The sequence below is a fragment of the Orbicella faveolata genome, unplaced genomic scaffold (genome assembly GCF_042242905.1).
Source record: "Orbicella faveolata isolate gen_17 unplaced genomic scaffold, um_ofav_v1 contig_34, whole genome shotgun sequence".
Taxonomy (NCBI): Eukaryota; Metazoa; Cnidaria; class Anthozoa; order Scleractinia; family Merulinidae; genus Orbicella; species Orbicella faveolata.
Window position 1 is genome coordinate 5,050,399 of NW_028301563.1, and position 18,629 is coordinate 5,069,027.

General features: G+C 42.9%; 1 protein-coding gene across 2 annotated transcripts; it reads right to left on the bottom strand.

The window, feature by feature from the left end:
- Positions 1–805: 805 nt before the first annotated feature.
- Positions 806–15,675, bottom strand: LOC110055728 (uncharacterized). Of its 2 annotated transcripts, none has more exons than XM_020762125.2 (10): positions 15,397–15,675; positions 8,281–13,446; positions 7,413–7,642; positions 6,638–7,180; positions 6,125–6,234; positions 5,642–5,895; positions 5,447–5,565; positions 4,663–4,758; positions 4,043–4,107; positions 806–3,507 (listed from the first exon to the last, which is right to left on the bottom strand). In XM_020762125.2, exons 2-10 carry the CDS (start codon positions 13,439–13,441, stop codon positions 3,342–3,344), a joined length of 6,744 nt encoding a protein of 2,247 aa, XP_020617784.2. In that variant the 5' UTR covers positions 13,442–13,446; positions 15,397–15,675; the 3' UTR covers positions 806–3,341. The 2 variants fall into 2 exon arrangements, with proteins under 2 accessions (XP_020617784.2, XP_020617783.2); XM_020762124.2 differs by lacking the exon at positions 15,397–15,675 and adding an exon at positions 14,637–15,308.
- Positions 15,676–18,629: the final 2,954 nt, after the last annotated feature.

The following is an 18,629-nucleotide window of genomic DNA, read 5'->3' on the forward strand; positions in this document are numbered from 1 at the left end:
GGGGAGAAATCAGATATTGAGCATTGTGCGCGCTTGTGAAGAGTAAACTCTAACGAGTATTCTTTTATAGCCGTGAGTTATTAGTTTCTAACGAAACTGTTTTGTGTTGTGTCATACCAGGTAAGGGATGCAACAGCTGAAGTTAAGATTGCAAATTTGAGCTTTTTTGACTGGCTCGATCCGTCTCAATTTCTACCACACTTCACGAGCTGAACACTCCCTGAAGATTTTTAAAATTTTCTATTACATGCACTTATTTGCATGAGACAACAGCTCATTAATCCCTCAGTGCAACCACTGGTTAAATCGTTAGGATGAATTTTTAAATCCATTCTGCCCAAAACATTTTCCTCATAGTTTCACGGGAAGAATTGATTAAGGATTCACCTTACATCCTTCTGTCCTCCCCTCACGAATACATTTTGACCATCAGTATAACTACAACAAAATTTAAATTTAAAATTAAATCCAAAATTCATTACATCAGAAATGGGATTTCTTAGTGACAAAGGCTTCGTGTACTTAAACTAGTACTATATATTTAGCCAGAATATTGCATCTAGTGGCTTATACGATTGTTAATTCACGATTTTCGTTTTCAACTTTTCTTCATACGATACAAGATATACAATCGGAGAGAATTTATTTATTTAAGGATATATTCCCGCTCTAGCTCACTTAAGTCGCTAGCGAGGGCACTTTTATTGTTCGGTGACTTCTTTGTTTGTGTCTTGCCAAAAAGATCACCTGAACACATAACCTTGAATTTGATCAGTTGCAATTATATAACCAAATCCACTTCAGATATCTTAGCAGCTGTTTTTATTTTACAATCTTTGTTGCGGTGGATCCACCGCACATAAAAGTCATAAGAGCTACTTGTGTGAATATAAATTATTTGGGGTAAGAAATTTAACCAATGAGAACAGGCTGGAAAACCAAGTTGAAACTGTGACACGTCTATCATTGTTTGTCGCCTGAGTTTTAATTTTTCTTGTACAATTCTTCTACCATGGAAACGTGTTAAAATGAAATAAATTTGAATCATCTTCAAGGACATATCCATACATTTAAAAGCAGAATTTTACTAGAGGCAATTTCAATAAAAGTTCTTTTTCTTTTTTTTTTTTTTTTTGGTGGTGATGATTTTGTCATTAAAATACATAATGAAAAAGGTAGAACATAGCACACCGATTTGCATAAAAAATCGCATATTCAAGTCAGAATTCTGTCATTTTACAAAGTCGCTGTGTTGTTGGCCCATTTACACACATCACAGCATCTCATCTTTTCTTCTAATCTCCATTTCCCGTACAAATTTACCAAGCGCAACCACTAACGAAAAAAAAGCATGTTTTGTTGCATGACTCCAATATTTACGCGGTAGAGTTCTTCACTTTCTCGGATTCCATACTGTTTATTTATAAATTTCATTGTCTTTGTTCATGAACGCCTACTTCCACAATTTGCTATTCGGCGTTAGACGGTTCTGAAGTTGCAGCATCTCCATTCAACTCACTGGTTTCGATCTCTGCGGTTTGCGTTGTTTCGTCGATTTCTTTTCGCTCTCCGTTTTCACCCAGTTTTTCATAAAGCAGTGGCCTTCCGACATCGGGCGTTTCACGACTACAACAGTTTCCCATTTTCGCTTGATCAATGCAAAGATCGCTGAGTAAATGTTAGTGAGTTACGCGTAAAGCTGGTTTCTTTTGGGTTTCTTCAGCATGAAAAAGTTGGTGGTAGGTTTTCCAATGTCATCGGCAAGTTGATGTTACAATCTTTTTCGTGAATGTCACACCGCACACATATTACATGAAAGTAAACTCTTATGATATCCACCGGCATATCACAAGGTCCGCCACGTGTCATGTTAACCGTTTCCGATATCCCTTTTGGTGGACTGGAACTAACCTGAAAGGAAGGCTCATTTGCAAGTCTGAAGCGTAAAAGTTTGAAGTTTGACGGGCGACGCAATAAAATACAGTGGCAAATGAAGTGGCACCCCAGCGGATAACAATTTTTACTTCCTAATGCGCATTCTGCACAGCCTATAGATCTTTTTCACGTAACATCGTTTAATTTCTCAGATCAATTTAAGACTTTAAACCCTACAGCGTGAGTGAAGCACGCTTCTCGCCCTAAGATCTCGCGCGGCCATATTTTTTTCGCGGTTTTCTTTCTCGTCACGCACGACAGACTAAGCAAAAGAGGGACTACTCGTAGTCTAGCAGCGTCACCAATTACAGGAATACTTTTACTGACGTAGAGTGCTTTGCTTTAATTAAAAGCGTTTTAACTCTCGAGACACAAACCAATATTTTTGTCCTTTTAAATACTCTCAGATGTGCTGGAAGCATTCCAAAGTGAAAAGTCGTTATTGGTGACAAAATCTCTTTCCTCTTGCAGATCCACAAATGTAATTTTCCAAAACAAAATGTATTGTTTTACCAGTAACTTGGTTGCTCTGAAAACTGAAAGATTGAAATTTGAGCAAATGATTCAGCCCATTAACTCTTAAATTCTATTAGTTTGTGGATGTTTTTCAATGCAGCAAACTGGGAAGTCTGTGAGCTACCCGTGAGATAATACCCCTGTATATGTTTCCCCGTTGACAAGCCTAGAACACATCTCTTGCAAAGTTGTCGTAAGGCCACCTATGAACACTCAAAATACAACATTCAATCAGAGATTATATCTTTCATTTTCTCTACATCCACAATTTATTGTCAACAAATAATCTCCCAGAGGCGTACTTTGTTTCCACATTAACTTCATCTTTACAAGTAATACATGAACATCTTCAATATTTATAATGTACGATAAAGCTGATCACGTTCAGTATCTGTCTGTCAGTACAGACCGGTCACAACATCTCTTAACAATAATATGCCGTAATTTAAATAGTTTCTCGGGAGGTAAGATACAATAAATATTAAATACCTTCTTTTTTAACATAACCGCTTCTTCGTGTTTACAACATTTACAGAGTAATTCGCGGGACAAACACACATTTCTCTAGCGCTCCACTGACTCGGCTGAATATAGCCATGTTTTGCTTAATAAGTACGGCCGGTAGCTTTACGAACAGTTGAGGTTTCTTTAACGTTTTCTTTTAGCGAGGCTTAGTATGTAACATAACATTTTTATTCGGCTGGGATGGAGAAGTTTGTGAGCAATGTTTGATGTCCATTAACAAGCACGAGAAAGTACAGAAAAAGAGGACTCCATATACAAAGGAACATTACTCCTTTGTCACGGGCGTTCAATTCACTCCTCCCTCGGGATTTAACAACTTAGAGTGGCTGATGGGAGGGAGGGGGGGGGGGGGGGGGGTGATGATTTCATCTTTGTTGGTGCCGAGGGGGTCTCTTGAGATTAGACGAGGTCTTGGACTGTACCACAGGTTTCCCACTTTGCCAGTAAGATTTCTGGATGGCGAATCCGTCGACTGCGATGGATAAGGTTTTGGAAGGAATCTTTGTAAACTCTTTACCACCGCTATTATACCTGCAGTGACAACAGAACAATACAGTAATAGGTTAGCTAGTAAATATTTCTCTCAGTCCCATTTAGAAAAATTCATTAACTTAAAACAGAGAAAATGTCGGCGGTTTAGAAAGTTTTCAGAAATACTCCGCTGCGCTTCGTTCTTCCTCTCTCCTGTCGGTATTTGATGAAAAGAAAACATTTCGAAATGCAATTGATTACAAAAATAAGCGAAAGTAAGCTGCGATGTTTCCAATTCATCTTGACTTCATTATCAAGTAGAGAAATTAACAGTCGAGAAATTAATTTAGGGTGAAAGGTATATGAATATATTTAAGTGTAACACGGTCTAATTAAGAGTTCTTAGGTGTCAACAGTTAACGTACGGGAAAAACTTAGACGAATGCTTTCGGATGAATTGAGTCTGTGTATTTATTTAAGGTTCTCTTCCACGAATGAAACGCATTTCGTGTCTTTAGTGTATAATCATTTCGTGTCTTTAGTGTACAATCTAATTGTTATTCTTCATAGTGAAGTGCAGTGATAATGTACTTACTTATAAAGACCTTCCAACATTTTACTCGTGACAACACGTGGTCCGATTCCAAATATTTTGAACAGCTGAGAACAGGAAAACAATCAGAATATCAGGCGTTAGGTTCTACCCTTTACGAAGCCACATACCTCTGTAGAAAGCGGTACGTGACTTAGATCTATTAATATTGAAAATAAGGGTTGGTGCACAAAACAACAGGACGCTGACAAGCGGGACAGTGCCATATCAATATTCTGAGAACGGCGTTTAAATTCCTGCCGTTCCGTTGTTGTTTTCTTTGTTTGCAGCGCCATTTTAAAGAGGTAAGTCACGGTTTGCGTATCTTAAAAAGTTTAGCCTAAATTTTTCAAGTTCGTCGTTTGTAATCTGTGTTAATCTTCTCCATCCTTGACCATCTTTGTTCCTTTATGGTTTACTATTATCTCTTTGGTGTATTTCTATCGTAGCAAGCTACTATTTTCAGGTTTCCTTCAATTTAAAGGTAACTTTGTACCTGGCCAAAATAACTCAAAATGTCATGACTGAGCTCCTTGAAATCTCTCACTGTGTTTCTCTCTGGAGCTGACTATTAAGCAAAACTGATTTTACAAAACGAAAGTTAACACAGAAAGAGCAATAACCTGGTCGTTTTCAAGGTTGTGTACATATATCCCTCGGAACTTGAGTCCATCCTTAAACAGGATCATGAAGTGATGACCGTCGGATTCCGATATAGCCTGCAGTCACATTAAAACACAGAAATAAGAACATCGAGGAAAAAAAGCAAGAGAGGAAGTAACAAACATAAGGAGGCGCGGTGACCTAACGGTTAGTACCTCGACTCTGGATCGAGCGGTCCGGGTTCGAGCCCTGGCCGAAGACATTGTGTTGTGTTCTTAGGCAAGAAACGTTACTCTCACAGTGCCTCTCGCCACCCGGGTGTATAAATGGGTATTGGCGAACTTAATGCTGGCGGGTAACCCTGCGATGGACTAGTATCCCATCCAGGGGGGAGTAGAAATACTCTTGGTCGCTTCATGCTACTGAAGCTGGAGATAAGCTCCAGCCGGATGGGCCGCTTGGCTCGTATGCAGACTCAACCAGTAATAAACATGTAGTAAGGCCAAAGTCTAACGTTTCACTGCTTTCGTGACTTGTAACGTGGACTAGGTGGAAGGAAAGACTACTTCACTGCTTAAAGAGGTCACTTGACATTAAGAAGATCAAAAAAACGCTACGCTGGTTTCTTCCTACAGAAAGTGTTCGAGATAAAAAGCTGTCGATGCGCTGTTGTTGTTGTTGTTGTTGTTTAGAGGGAGGTCGCTTGATGTAGAAAATGAAATGGAAACTGAGCCCCCTTTGAAATATCTCATCTGTAAACAGAAAGAACGAGTCACGGGACACAGGCATACCACTGGAACAGACCTGTAAACACTTCTCTTTTTGATCCTGGTTTACTGTTCCTGATAAACACACATGAGAGATGGCATTCACGATAATTTTCCTGTTAGACTTGCCGCTCGGTTTGACATAACACTGTGGGCCTACAACAAAAAAAAAAACACAAATTTAGTTTAAAATCTAGAAAATCTCACAGTTTTACCCAAAAGCTATCCTTACCACTAAATTCAGCAAAACCAGAGGGCTGCGCAGGGGCTGGAACGAAATAACTGTTAGAGTCATCATCGACGTCATAAACATGTTGCCTAGACCCAGGGCGGCGGTAGGTGGAGTAGGAGTCTGGGACTCGTGCGGCCTGGGCCTCTCTCATCCTCAGTTCCTGCTCGGCTTTTTGTCGATCCAGTTCTTCTTGGCGTAGTCTCTCCTCTTCCATTTTCTGAAGCATTTCTTTTTCGCGCTGTTTTTCTTCTCTCCTGTGAAAAACAAACGATTTAAGTCGCCATTACTGTTGGTAATCTTTTTCGGAAAACCGAAAAAAAAGTCTGCCACTTTGTTCGATGTTGCCGGGCAAGTTGCACGTTGCTTAGTGTAAGACCAGCTAGGTAACGCAGGAAAAAGGACAAAAATCTTTCACAGTGGAATAATATTATTGCTCATTAAAATTCCAAAGGGAACGTATCTATTCGTAATAGCACAATTTACCTTCTCTTTTTCTCCATCTCTGCTTCTTTTCTAGTTCTATCCTCTTCTTGTTTTTTCTGCCTTAGTCTCATAAATTTCTCTCGCTTGCGTTCTTGTTCTGGAGTCAAGCCCTACACAGGCAAAAGAGACCCACCCATATTACATAGGGATCGAATACCGATTGCCATATATTTCTTTTAGCTCTAGTTCTGAGAAATCTGGAGTTTCATCAACTTGATTATTATATTTATTCTCAACATCACTCTAGCTGAAATTGTATCGATATTATAAAGGAGAAGATTAATGCTGATCAACCTCGCACTACTTGTCTAGTTCCAGGCTTGGTTTCTGTTTTGATTACTTGTTCTTGTTCTACTACCGCCTCCATCATTTTTTAAAAAGATACAATCAAATTGTACAATCCGAACAAATTAAATCAACAAAAGACAGCTGCAATTCTTCGAAAACATGGCGGGCTGAAACAGCACCAATAAAAAAGTTATCATATTTGTTAGTAAATACAAATCAGTTTACCTGTGTTGTAGGTTGTGCGTCATCACCAATAAACATTGCCAATCCTTTCTTACTAGGGGTGTGAATCTCCACCTCAATTTCCGCTGTACCACCCCCAGGAGGGTGAACGACGTTGCGTTCTTGCTTGGTATCGCTACTCATAGAGGCTGTGTCCGGATACACCAACGGGGGTGGTGTCGGTACTTGAGCAACGTCCACATTCCAACACTTCCGCGCGGGTGCCGTGTGGCGGGAAGCCGCTGGATCGTGCGAAGACGGGCGTGGTGGGACTGGCGTGGGCGTGGAACTCACTTCGACCGCTGGTTGGGATGACGGGCGCATTACATCCTGATTAAAGTCCAGATCTTCACCAGGTGGGTAATCAGAAAGGCGAAATTCACGTGTTTCAAACTGCGGTTCACCGGAAGGACTGGGTTTAGAGACGGACGCAGGAAGTGGAGAGTTAGCTGGAGACGACCAAGCGATGGGTGGAGAGGGTTGATTAGGAAACTCGGCCAAAGGTTTTCTCGGTTTATCGTGGGGAACCCTGTCCACGTGCACCGCCTAAAATTGGAAATAAGATAAACATGTTGATAACTTAATCCAGAACAGCTATGTAGCCAAACTGAAAGAGTGCTGGGTTCGCCAAAAAAGCCCACTGTTTAGTCTCCTCAGTTGGTGCTCCGCTTTTTGTATCTGATTCAACCTGCTTTTCATGAGTTATTAATACTATCATGTTTTTTAGGAAGGAAAAAAAAACAACAAACAAACAGACAAATGTGGCTAAATTTCTCACCTCAGACCCAGTTCCTTCTCGGACATTCTGATTCCCTTGAGCTTTTCCAATGACATACCAAAACGCAGTCTGCCCCAGTCTCCTTCGCTGATCTTCCCACTCGGCTTGAGCACGGTATTTTTCAGCCTCGATGTGACGCCGTTTCTCTTCAAGCTGCATTTGCAGGTAAGCAATCTGTGACGTCACTACCTTTTCGTCTTCAACTTCATCTGGCGTTTCGTCGATTTCACCTAAAACACAAAACCACGTCAGTAAATATATTTGTCTGTGTCACGCTACGCAGTGCCATATAACGCATGACTAACTGTCACGCAATCCTGGCTTGTTGGCTGGTACTGGACTGGAAATCCCTTAGACATGGCGCAGTAGGAGTTACGATAAAAAGAAACAAAATTACTTTATACAACTTTTTTTTCACCGATAAACCTTTGAGTCTGTGGATGAAACCCTAGTGTGTGACCATTCAAATGAAAGCTATTGAGCAGTACTTTCATGTGGTACTGTTTATTATGCTCTACAAGGTAGTTCTAACTTTAAGGTCTGTGCATGAAAACCTAGTGTGTGACCATTCAAATGAAAGCTATTGCACTTTCATGTAAAACTGTTTACTATGCTCTACGAGGTAGTTCTAACTTTTAGGTCTGTGCATGAAACCCTTGTATGTGACTATTAAAATGAAAGCCATTGAGCAGTTCTTTTATGTGGTGCTTTTTATTATGATTTCACGTCTGTGGCTAAAACCCTTGTGTGAAGCCATTTGAATGAAAGGCTTCCGAGTATTCATTTAATTTTACAAAATGAAAAAAAAAAAATTAATAATAGCTTGGGTACTCTTCGGGGTGAAAGGGTCTATCGTTACAAAACAAACCTTCATCATCGCAAGGCAAGTCAATTACTTGATTAAGAACATCAGAAGGAGACAACCCACAGTCCTCTGCAGCATCCATTAGACTGGCGATCTTATCTAATACACTACCACTAGGGCGCCACGTGGCGCGTCCTCGGGGAGACGCAACGTTTGAGTCAGTTTTCGGCTCCACCGATTCAAGGTCCTTAGTGGGTACCAAGTCGGCCTTTTTGTCCATCGATACTTGACGAACCGAATCAGCACTTTCCTTGACACTTTGTTGTGAAACAAATGTCAAAGGTGAAGAAACACCTGATTTGACTTCATTTTCCGAATTTTGGCTGGGTTTTGAAGGATTCTTAGTGTTCGCTTCACTGTTGTTTAAGTTAACCTCTTCAACCTTGTTGTCAACAATCTGAAATTTCGACGCATTTGGTTGTTGTGGACCATTTGATGAAAAATACTCAATAACAAATGCGTCCGAGTTTGAATTTCCTGCGTTTGATTTCTTCGAGATCTGTCGTTTCGGTTTTGGCGGCGATTGCTTTTTCCCCGAACCTGAGCTTTTCACACCAGTTTTGTCCGATGTTTCTGTGGAACCATTTTTGGCGTTTTCTTTCCATTCGATTTCTTTCGCGTTCTCCTTCTGAAGTCCAGCACTGTTTGATAACTTTTCCAGAACCTCCATTACAGGAACACCACGTGACAGGTCACGTTCCACCGAACCGCTCACGTGATCAAGCGTAAACGTTCTGCGATTTTCACTCTGGTCGACCACAGGAGATTGCGTCGCGTAATCGCCATGAAGTGTGTTCTCCTTTACCCTCGGTTGTACGATTTTTGCTAAATCGAGCTCTTCGTTGGAACTATCAAGAATGAAAGTATTGCTTCGGTTACGCGAAGAATCGAAACTTTGCGACGAGATATCGTAGTCGGATAACGAAGACAGAAAACCGGAATCCACAGAACGCGGTCTGACGTCCCTGGAAGATGAAACCGGTTCAGCGGGTTTTTCAGATGCAATGCTGTCCAAAAAGTCACTTAAAGACGTACCAGACTGGAACGCCTTCTGCACAGCGAAGGCAACGTCATCTAGCGAATAAGCTTTCCTTATGGGTGGGGGGTAAGGTGACGCGAGGGGAGAGGTGTTAGGCGATTGCTCACGCGTTGGTTTATGATGGCGGATAGTTGTTTCTGAGTAGCGCTTACGTTTCCGGTTCTCTTTGTCTAATGGCGCTGTCTTCAACTTTCCTCCTAAAGTTGTTCTTGAGAATTCCACCAGTTCATTTGTGAGTTGGTCCAGTGCTTGTATGACAGGTATTCCTGCCTTCTTAGCGTCTTCAAGTGTCCTCGACATGTCCTCTAGTGAGTGAGTGTACCTCTCGGCCGAGTGTTTCTCGTTACCTTCATTAATTAGCTCTGAGTCGGACTTTGAGTTGAGGCGCATTAGATTTGTCCTATGTGTATCAGTTTTCGCAGCAGATGTGACAGCTCTTAGAGCGTCAACAACTGGAATTCCTGCAGCTTTTGCGTCGTCAATAGTCTGTGAAACACTGTCTAAAGAATAAGTCCGGCGCTCAGTTTGATTGCCACCAAGACAAGATTTTTCATTTTTAACGCTTTCGTTCACAAGTTCAGGGTGATCTTCGTGTGGTCTTCGTACAGATTCGTCCGATGTCGGATTGTTCCGAGTATTTTCCAGACATGGAGCAGTCGTCTGTAGATCCTTAGACATCTCTTTAGCATTCGCTTGTAACAAAAGCTCGCACGCGGAAGTCAAGAAATCTAACTTCTGAACGACACCTAAGCCTCTAGCCTTGCTCTCATTGCCACTGGTTTTTGATGTTGTCAATTCTTTAGCTTTCGCGTGCAAACTCAGCGGCGACATCAATTGTCTTTGGCTTCCATCGTAAAGACGCAACTTTGCCCCTTCGCCAATCGTCTCCAGCGGACTCGCCAGCGCATAAGTCTTCCTGTTTACCAGTTTCTCTTGTCTTCGATGGACAGCGTCTGGCGTCTGCCTGAGCGAAACATCTTTAGGCACAGTCATTTGTCCCAAGGCATCGACAACAGGAAGCCCTTTTTCTTTCGCCTTTTCCAAGGTATAACTCACTTCATCCAGAGTGTATGTTCCTCTGTTTTCTGCACTTCTCTCTGGTATCTTAATCAGTAGTGGACTTGGTGGTTTTTCCTTTGACAAGGACTCGAGAGCTTCAATAACAGGTATCCCGGTTTTCTTAGCGTGCTCCAGAGATTTCGATACGTCATTCAGGGTGTAAGTGCCTCGCTTCTGTGCACTCTCTCCAGTCCCTCTGGCAGCTTCCTTAGCTTTCGTCATGTTTTTCAAAGCTTCCACTACAGGAATGCCCTGTTCTGAAGCAGCCTTCAACGAAAGTGAGACTTCATCCAAAGTGTAGGTTCTCCTTTTTTGCACAGACAACTGAGCGTCTGAAACCTCCTCCTTGGAACTAGTGTTCGTTTTAGACAAACGTTCTAATGTTTCAACCACGGGGACGCCATCTTGTACGCCGCCTTCAACTGTGTTTTCAACGTCGTCAAGATTGTAAGTGCCACGCTTCCCTGACGTCTCCGAAGATAGTTCCCGATCAGATGACGATCGTTCCCGATTGGAAGGCCCTCCTTCCCGATCAAGTGACGATCGTTCCCAATTAGAAGACGATTGCTCCCGATCAGAAGACGATAGTTCCCGACCTGGAGGCGAACGTTTCCGATCAGAAAACGGTCGTTCTCGATGAGAAGCCGCTGGGAACGCTACAAAAGTCACACAATCCTCAAGTTGCTCCAGAGCATCCTCAAACGAAGCCTCGATCTCGTCTCGATGGCCGGGAGAGAGCGCTCGGTGAGTTTTGAGACCACACGCAGCATCGCCACAGGAAGAATCATCATCTCCATGCGCAGGGGTATTCCGTAATGGCTTCCCTTCCTGAGCTAGGCGATTTAATGTCACGGATGCAGGAATTCCTAATTCCACTGCTTCCTCAATCGCGTGTGACACCGTGTCTAATGTGTAGGTTCCCCTGTTTTGGGATGGTTTGGACGTGTTTTCTGAAGATGTGCCTAGTGACGGATACGACTCGTGTTCAGACGCAAGCTGATCTAACACATCCACTGTTGGCAAGCCTTGCTCCTGAGCATCTTCTAACGTCTGTGACACGGCGTCCAGAGTAAACGTACCACGCTTTGGAACATACTCAACTTGCGCTGAAGAATCACCAGCACCAGGCAAGGTTGATGATTTCAGTTCTTCGCGTTTGGCGAGTTGGCATAAGACCTCAGCAACAGGTACACCGTCGTCCACTCCACTTTGCAGCGAAGACGAAACTGCATCTAAGGTGTAAGTGGATCGTTTCTCTGAAGGTTCGTTGATCTCTTTCGATGTTAAATCCTCTTTTGCTAATGCATCATCTGGAACCGGTTTATCTGGAAGAGAGTTGTCATCCCGTTCACTCAAGTTCTTCGCCGTTACATGTGAAACATCAGTTACTATTCCACTTTGTTCGATCACGCTTTCTATTTCTTGAGACACGTTATCCAAAGTGAACGTGCCTCGCTTCTGCGCCTTGTCATCTGGCAGCGATGAGGTATCAGCATCCGACTGCAGTTTACTTTGTTGAAATTCCGCCTTGTTTGCCAATTCGTTGAGCACTTTGACAACAGGTAATCCTTCACTACTTGCATTCTCTATAGACTGGGACACAGGATCTAAGGTGAAGGTGCCACGCTTGGAGACTTGTTCACCTGTTGGTACACCTATATCCACTTTACATTCCTCTTTACTGGCAAGTTCGATTGGCAACCCTTCGTCGGACACCGTATCTAAGGTGAAGGTGCTACGCTTTGAGACTTGCTCACCTGTTGGTAGACCTATATCCTCTTTAGATTCCTCTTTACTCGCAAGTTCATTCAGTACCTTAACGATTGGTAACCCTTGGTCGGACACTGTACCTAAAGTGAAAGTGTTTCGTTTTAGCAGCTTTGGTACTTCAATGTCACTCTGCTCTTTAAAAGCTTCCGGCTTTATGGCAATAGCGTTCCAAGCAGTATCAACAGGTAATTCTCCACTTAGTTCTATTTCCGTAACGCGTTTTTCTGAAACAAAGGAAAACTCGCATTGTTTCTGCGTTGCTTTTAGATTGCCAGATGAATCTGACGCCTTTTCGCCAATTTCACTGCCAAAAGATGGATCGCGTTTGGATTTTGACTCATCCCTCTGAGAAGAAGCCAGGAAACCTTTATCAGCAACGTTCGAGAAAGAAATGGGTTGTGCACCTTGAGGCTGACAAGGCTTTGATTTTTGATGGCGTCTGAGGTTTGAACGCGTTTTGAGTGCCTTAAACGGTGACTGCAGCAAAACCGGCTCATCTTTGGCGCGTTTTGAACGCGGTTCATCATCGAAACTCACCTCAAACGCTACAGATTTGTCCTTTACTGCCTCAGTTTCAGTGTTACTTACAATCCGAGGTTCAGAAACAACGGCCTCGTCCTTTCGTTCTAGATTGGCAGTCGTAAATCTTGACAGCACACGAGGCGGAGGTCGACTCTTTGATGCATTTTGAAATCCAACATTGAATGCAACACCATCTTTGGCAGAAATTTTTGAAAATTCGTGTTGACTTTCTGTATCGGCCGCTTTTTCGCTTGATTTTGATGATTCAGCGAATAAGCCTGCTCTAATCCTTCCGTGCGTTTCGTCCTCAGCTGACCGAATGGCGCCTTTTGTTATAGTAATCTTCGACTGTTCCCTGCCTGGAGTCACGTTCAATCTTGACACGCCTGCTGCCGCGGACAGCGCCGCTATTCTAGCGCGGATACTACCGCCTGCACGCGTATCTGGCTCAGACTCGGAAATAGATGAGCTTGATGCCATGTTTCTTTCCTTTTCAGATGTCTCTTTGGACTTACCCAAACAAGGGCTTCTATCAGCAACATTTGTTAGCGACTCTGAGCCAAATTGTCCATTAGAGTAAGACGAAAGACCCACACGCGTTACTGCGGGCAGCCCCAAGACTTCAGGTACTTTCGCTCCATTTTCAGTACCCTTCCGGGGAGTTTCCTCGCCATTGCGCACGTTTTGGGGGCGTATGACCGCTGTCGCTATGAAACGCGGTCCTTCATTAGGTAATTTGTCAGTAAAAGGCTTTGTCCTTGCTTCCTCCTGCATGCAACCTAAAAATTCAAATAATATTAGAGCAAATTATCTCACGGCAGCAAAAGCAGGATTAGTAGACAACAGAAACAAATATTACCGGGTACTTTGCTCCAAGACAACAATTTGCTACGCAAAACAGCCTGAACTGGTCATTTTGGCAGGGTCTGCTTATGAGAACTGATACTTTATACTTCAATACAGAGAGTTCTTTTTTCCTCTTTCAGCGGCAAGTCAAATGTATGATTCACTTCATAGGTATTTTACCACAAAAATTGTTATATTGGTTGAAGATAGCTGATGCTTGTACGACACTAAGAGCGACCAAAATAACCACTCGTAACCTCTATTTTGAATTTTAACAATGTTTCTATTTTCCTATGCAAAGAGCCGATATGAGAATAATTTATATTGAAATGGTCCATATCATTAACTATCCTTTTGCGCTTAAATTATGACATGAGAAATTATGACAACATGAGAGCAATTAACCCAAAATTAACATTTTTGCGATTAAATTTATCTTCAGATGGCTACTTTGCTCCTAAGAACGCGTGCAGACACCCCCTGAATTTCACAAACAGATATTCGTGTTGGTGAAAAACAAGATATATCGAGTGAGCATCTGTCAAATCTATTTATTATTTTAATATTTACACAAACGTGCCGAACAACCCCTAAAGAGCCAAAAATGTAGAAAATGTAAACACGGTGGAAGATAAGTTTTTGACAGAAGTTACATAAATCAAAACTGCTTGTGTAAACAAAGACTAACAGTCAAAATTGACCAACAACAAAAATGTCTCTTCCCTGGTTACAATGAGAGAGACTATGTAAGTCTATAAAATAACAATTTAAAATGTATTCACAATAATAAATATTCGATATGAGGCCAAGAAAAAATATTAACTTTGCAAGATTGTGACGCAAGAAGTTACGTGACATTTCGACAAGAATCCATTACAAGCAATTAAGCTAAAATCTGTTTTAAAAACAAGAGTCTCATTAGAGCAGAACTCTTTCAATTCACAAACTTCTGCTCGCGAAATAAGGAATTAAAAACCCCGCTGCTAAAAGTGCTGTATTGTATTCAAGATAACAGATATTCGAGACTTGCCTAGACAAAAGCTAAAACGAAGACGTCTTTTCGTAAAAGTGAAATTTTAGAACATAAAAAGCTACACTATATATGCGTTCGTATAGATTCTACCTTTAATGCTTTTCCGCCAAGCATCAGACTCCTACAGTTGATACCAAACACCCAAGGCACCGGACTATAAACACGCTTCTTTCCGGTGGCGTTCTGGTGGAATAACTCGGTGATCTACACAGCGTGTTCACCCAGCTTTTCGTAAATTTCTTAGAGGAATATCCCCAAGAGTTAAAGCACAAAGATTGACGAGATAACAAAATCAAGTGCGGTCAAAACCATGCCAGGTACTCGCCGGCCATAGCATCACGTCCTGCTGTTGATCGATCGTGCGCTGTTCTGAACACAACACTCGCAGTCTTCAATATAAACCACACAATGCTATTTCCGAAATATGACGATCGACCCATACACTGGCTACTTCGTTCCTAGGGAATGACATCACCATTGCCGAGTGTTAAGCGACATTTCCCACACAAACATCCAACACGGCGAACCGATAGCGAAGAGTAGGTTATACGATGATTATAAACGGGCTGTTCACAAATTTGACGTTGTTTTCGTCTCTTTTCGGTTCGGTTATTTCACGGTAAGCCACCTCTAACAACCCCAAGGGATCCGTTGAGTCACGAGCGGTTAAAAACGACACAAGATCCGATTAAAACACTCGAAAATATACCGTGCCACGACTACAAGTTAACGTATTCAGATTTCTACATGCAAATTACAGACCTCGCAGCGCGTACACGCAAGAATCAACAATTATATTATTTCGCATATATTATTTATCAATATGGTAAAAGGCTCTCGATGGACTCACCTGATTGTGCAGTGGTTAAAGATATTTCTTTGAATCCAGAGGCGATATGGCTCGGCGAAAGTCTTTACAGAAATCGACCCCAATGTTATGATGTCAACATTCAGTCGAGCGAGTCTAATGAATCAGCGACACGCGAAAACACGGTCACACAAGGCACATGTAACGCGCGGAAAATATGTAGCTAAAATCGAACGTCTGTTTTGAGTGAAACACTCCTAGCTTTTCACCAGACGAAAATATCATCTGCAACTCACGGGCGAACGATTGACAAAGTAGCCAAGCGCTGCAATCCACAACAAATTGTGATTGTTATGATATGGAAATTGACAAGAGAAATTAATTTCTCCGCCACACCTCGGAATTGCTTCATCAGAAGGAAGCGATAAGGATTATGCAAAATCACCTCCGGATTTTCCACACCTTAAATTGCATCTTATTTTAACCAAACTGACAGGCAATTTGTTTCGCTGTAATTCCCCAGTGCCTGGTGGCATGTTTGACTTCTTTTGGCTGTAAATCCGTTTTCTCTACACCAATTTTCTGTGCCAGGGTGACGTTTTTCTAGCGTCATTAATATCCTTTTCACCGCACAGACAAAACTTTGAAGATCGTGTCAATGCTAAGTACACCACAACGCCTGCATTACTCAAGGGAAAAAAAATCGATTTTTCTTAAGGAGGGCAGGCGGTAGAACAGAAAGGACTTAAACCGCTTAGTTGTGCACAAGCGTTTCTTTGTGTCTGAGTTCCATAAAACAGAATAACAGGTAGAAGATGGTTTATAAATCGCTCGAAAACTGTCAAGCCTTTACACTGAATATTTCCCGAAGGCTATAATTCGTTCATCCTTCGAGACCCTGGGTGGGGACAGTGAAAGGTTTTAAAATGGCGAAACATGTCAACAAAAAAGATTGTCTTCCACTGATCTAACTTTCACTCGCTCCGGTCATCAGTGCCTGGGCATTAGCAACGTTCAATATTCAAAAATCTTTTCTACAGAGTATAAGCTCATTTATCTCCTCGATCATAAGCGTGCGAACTGGGGGGTGGAGGCGGAGGCGGAGGTTGCAGCTTCCCATCTACGGAAATTATGTAACTTTTACGAGCAGAATTGGCAAAAATTTGGGCAAAAAATGGAGACTGCTGATTGAGGTCATTGAGTATGCAAGCTCTCAATGTAAGTATTTCTGAAATTATAGCAGTCCATTAGATGCAAGAATTGTGAACGTTTCTGTTTTTCATGCAATTTGATCATGAGTGCGTTTTGCATCTCGATTTCAACAATCACGCATTCGGGCATTGCGTAATTTTTTTCGGGCAAGGTCACCGTACCCCCCCCCCCCCCCAAAAAAAAAGTCTGAAGCCTGTACGCCCATGTCCTCAATCACCTCATGATGGTGAAAACAGGCCTTTCTTTTAAGTTACATATTTCCGATCAAATGGTAAGGAATGTGTTATCTCACAGCAAACGTCACTTCAAGATGGTCATTCCTTTTTCCAATGCTTCGCCCCTGTCCAGTACCAGCCAGTACAACTGTACGCCAACACTTCGCACCGTCCCCTCCCTACTATCCTTACCTTTGTCATTCAACATGACTTGCCCCCCTACACCACTCTTAGCTGCTGTCAGCCAACTGATCCTTGCCCCAGGGCTCCCGCGGCCTGTGTGTCTGGGACTGCCACGCCTTCTGGGACTGCTTGGGCCAGGACTCTCCTGAGCGGGCTGCTGTGTAAAAACACACATGATCGACTTATCGCACCGATCATAGGGATCATTTAAATTAACAGATACCTGTCAATCATCTATATAATTCATCAAAACTGGAATACATTCCGTCCGATCATCTCCCTCCCCCCCCCCCCCCCCCCGTTCCTTCTCTCTCTGTATGTATTTTGGCATTTCTCTTATCTATACTAAGGTTAGGTGATAACAATTGCCTTACCGATCTATCTACACTGGCATTGGAATGCCTTGTCGGCCTCGCCCCAGCCTCCGACTCATCCGTCCAGCTAATTCTGTGTGGATTATCACTTCCGGCTCCCTCTGGACTAGCCCGGATGTGTGCGTTGATAGACTGCTCTCCAGTAGGCTTGGTGGCGCTGTTTGTTGAAACGCTCTCCTCATATTGCCTTGGAGAGCTGTTCGTTCCTACATCATCACATTCAATAATTTGCCCGTCGGGCTTCTTCCGGAATGTTCGGGATCTGGTGATGTTGGAGGAGCTAGATATTCGAGCCTGCTCCTCTTCTCTCCTTCTGGGGGCAGTGTACATCTGACCCTCCCCTCCCCGGCTGGGAAGAGGACCGACAGCCGCGACTGCTAGTATTTCCAAATCAGGAGGGTGGTAAAATTCTTCTTCAGCACGAAATTGACTTCCGTCGTGTTTCTTCACGGATTTGGCAAACGTAGCATATTGTTCAGCCTCGATTTCTCTCTGACCGTGAACAGGAATCGTCCTGAACTGCGCTGACAAACTCTCTGATGCAGTAGCTTCTGTTTCCTTCCTGAAAGTTGAAAACCCGTCAGAGTGTCGCAGATTCAAACCTTTCTCAGTAGCCTCGGCGATTGCAGCTCCATTATTTCCGAATGGTTCTGTCTCTTTCCTGTATGTTGAGAATCCATCAGACGGGCGAAGTTCGTTAATATACACGCCTGCACTGGGATTTTCTTCATAAACGTGACGAGAATGAGTTCCATCACGGGGAGCAAACTCATTCGCAGCACACCTCCGCTCTTGGCTTGCAGGTCTATGTTCTTGTGTACCTCCATGACCGTTTTCGCCAAATGTAGCGCACTGACCGTCTCGTTGCGAGCCTTGGAATGCTTGGTTACCCCGTGGTAAATTGCTGCCATCAGCCAAATCAGCACGTTTTCCTTTCTTGTAAGTTCTAAAGTCCAGTGCCGCAGGATCATTCTCGTAATGCTGGACCACTTCTTGGTTGAAATCAAACACGTATGCTTCAGATTTCTTTGCTCTGCTGACAGTTACAGAGTTTCTTTGCTCGTTTTCGTTCGTCTGAGGGTTCAAATTCTCACTTGCAGTCATGGGGTCTTCTTGAGCTCCGTGCGAGTTTGACAAGGAGCGTTCGAAAATCACCACATCCCCCGGACTGTCCTGCGCGGTCATATCACGCGGTCGAAAAGCAGCTTCTGGTCGGGTATCATCCCGTTGTCCTCGGATGTCGTCCCGTTTCCCTCGGGCAAAAGCAGGCGAAGGTAGAGGAGAACTTTCC

Coding starts and splice junctions, on each gene's coding strand:
- LOC110055728 (XM_020762125.2), bottom strand. CDS start 13,441: ATGCAGGAGGAAGCAAGGACAAAGCCTTTTACTGACAAATTACCTAAT. Junction 5,896..6,124: donor GAGATGGAGAAAAAGAGAAG/GTAAATTGTGCT, acceptor TGTTTTTCACAG/GAGAGAAGAAAAACAGCGCG. Junction 5,566..5,641: donor TGGTTTTGCTGAATTTAGTG/GTAAGGATAGCT, acceptor TTTTTGTTGTAG/GCCCACAGTGTTATGTCAAA.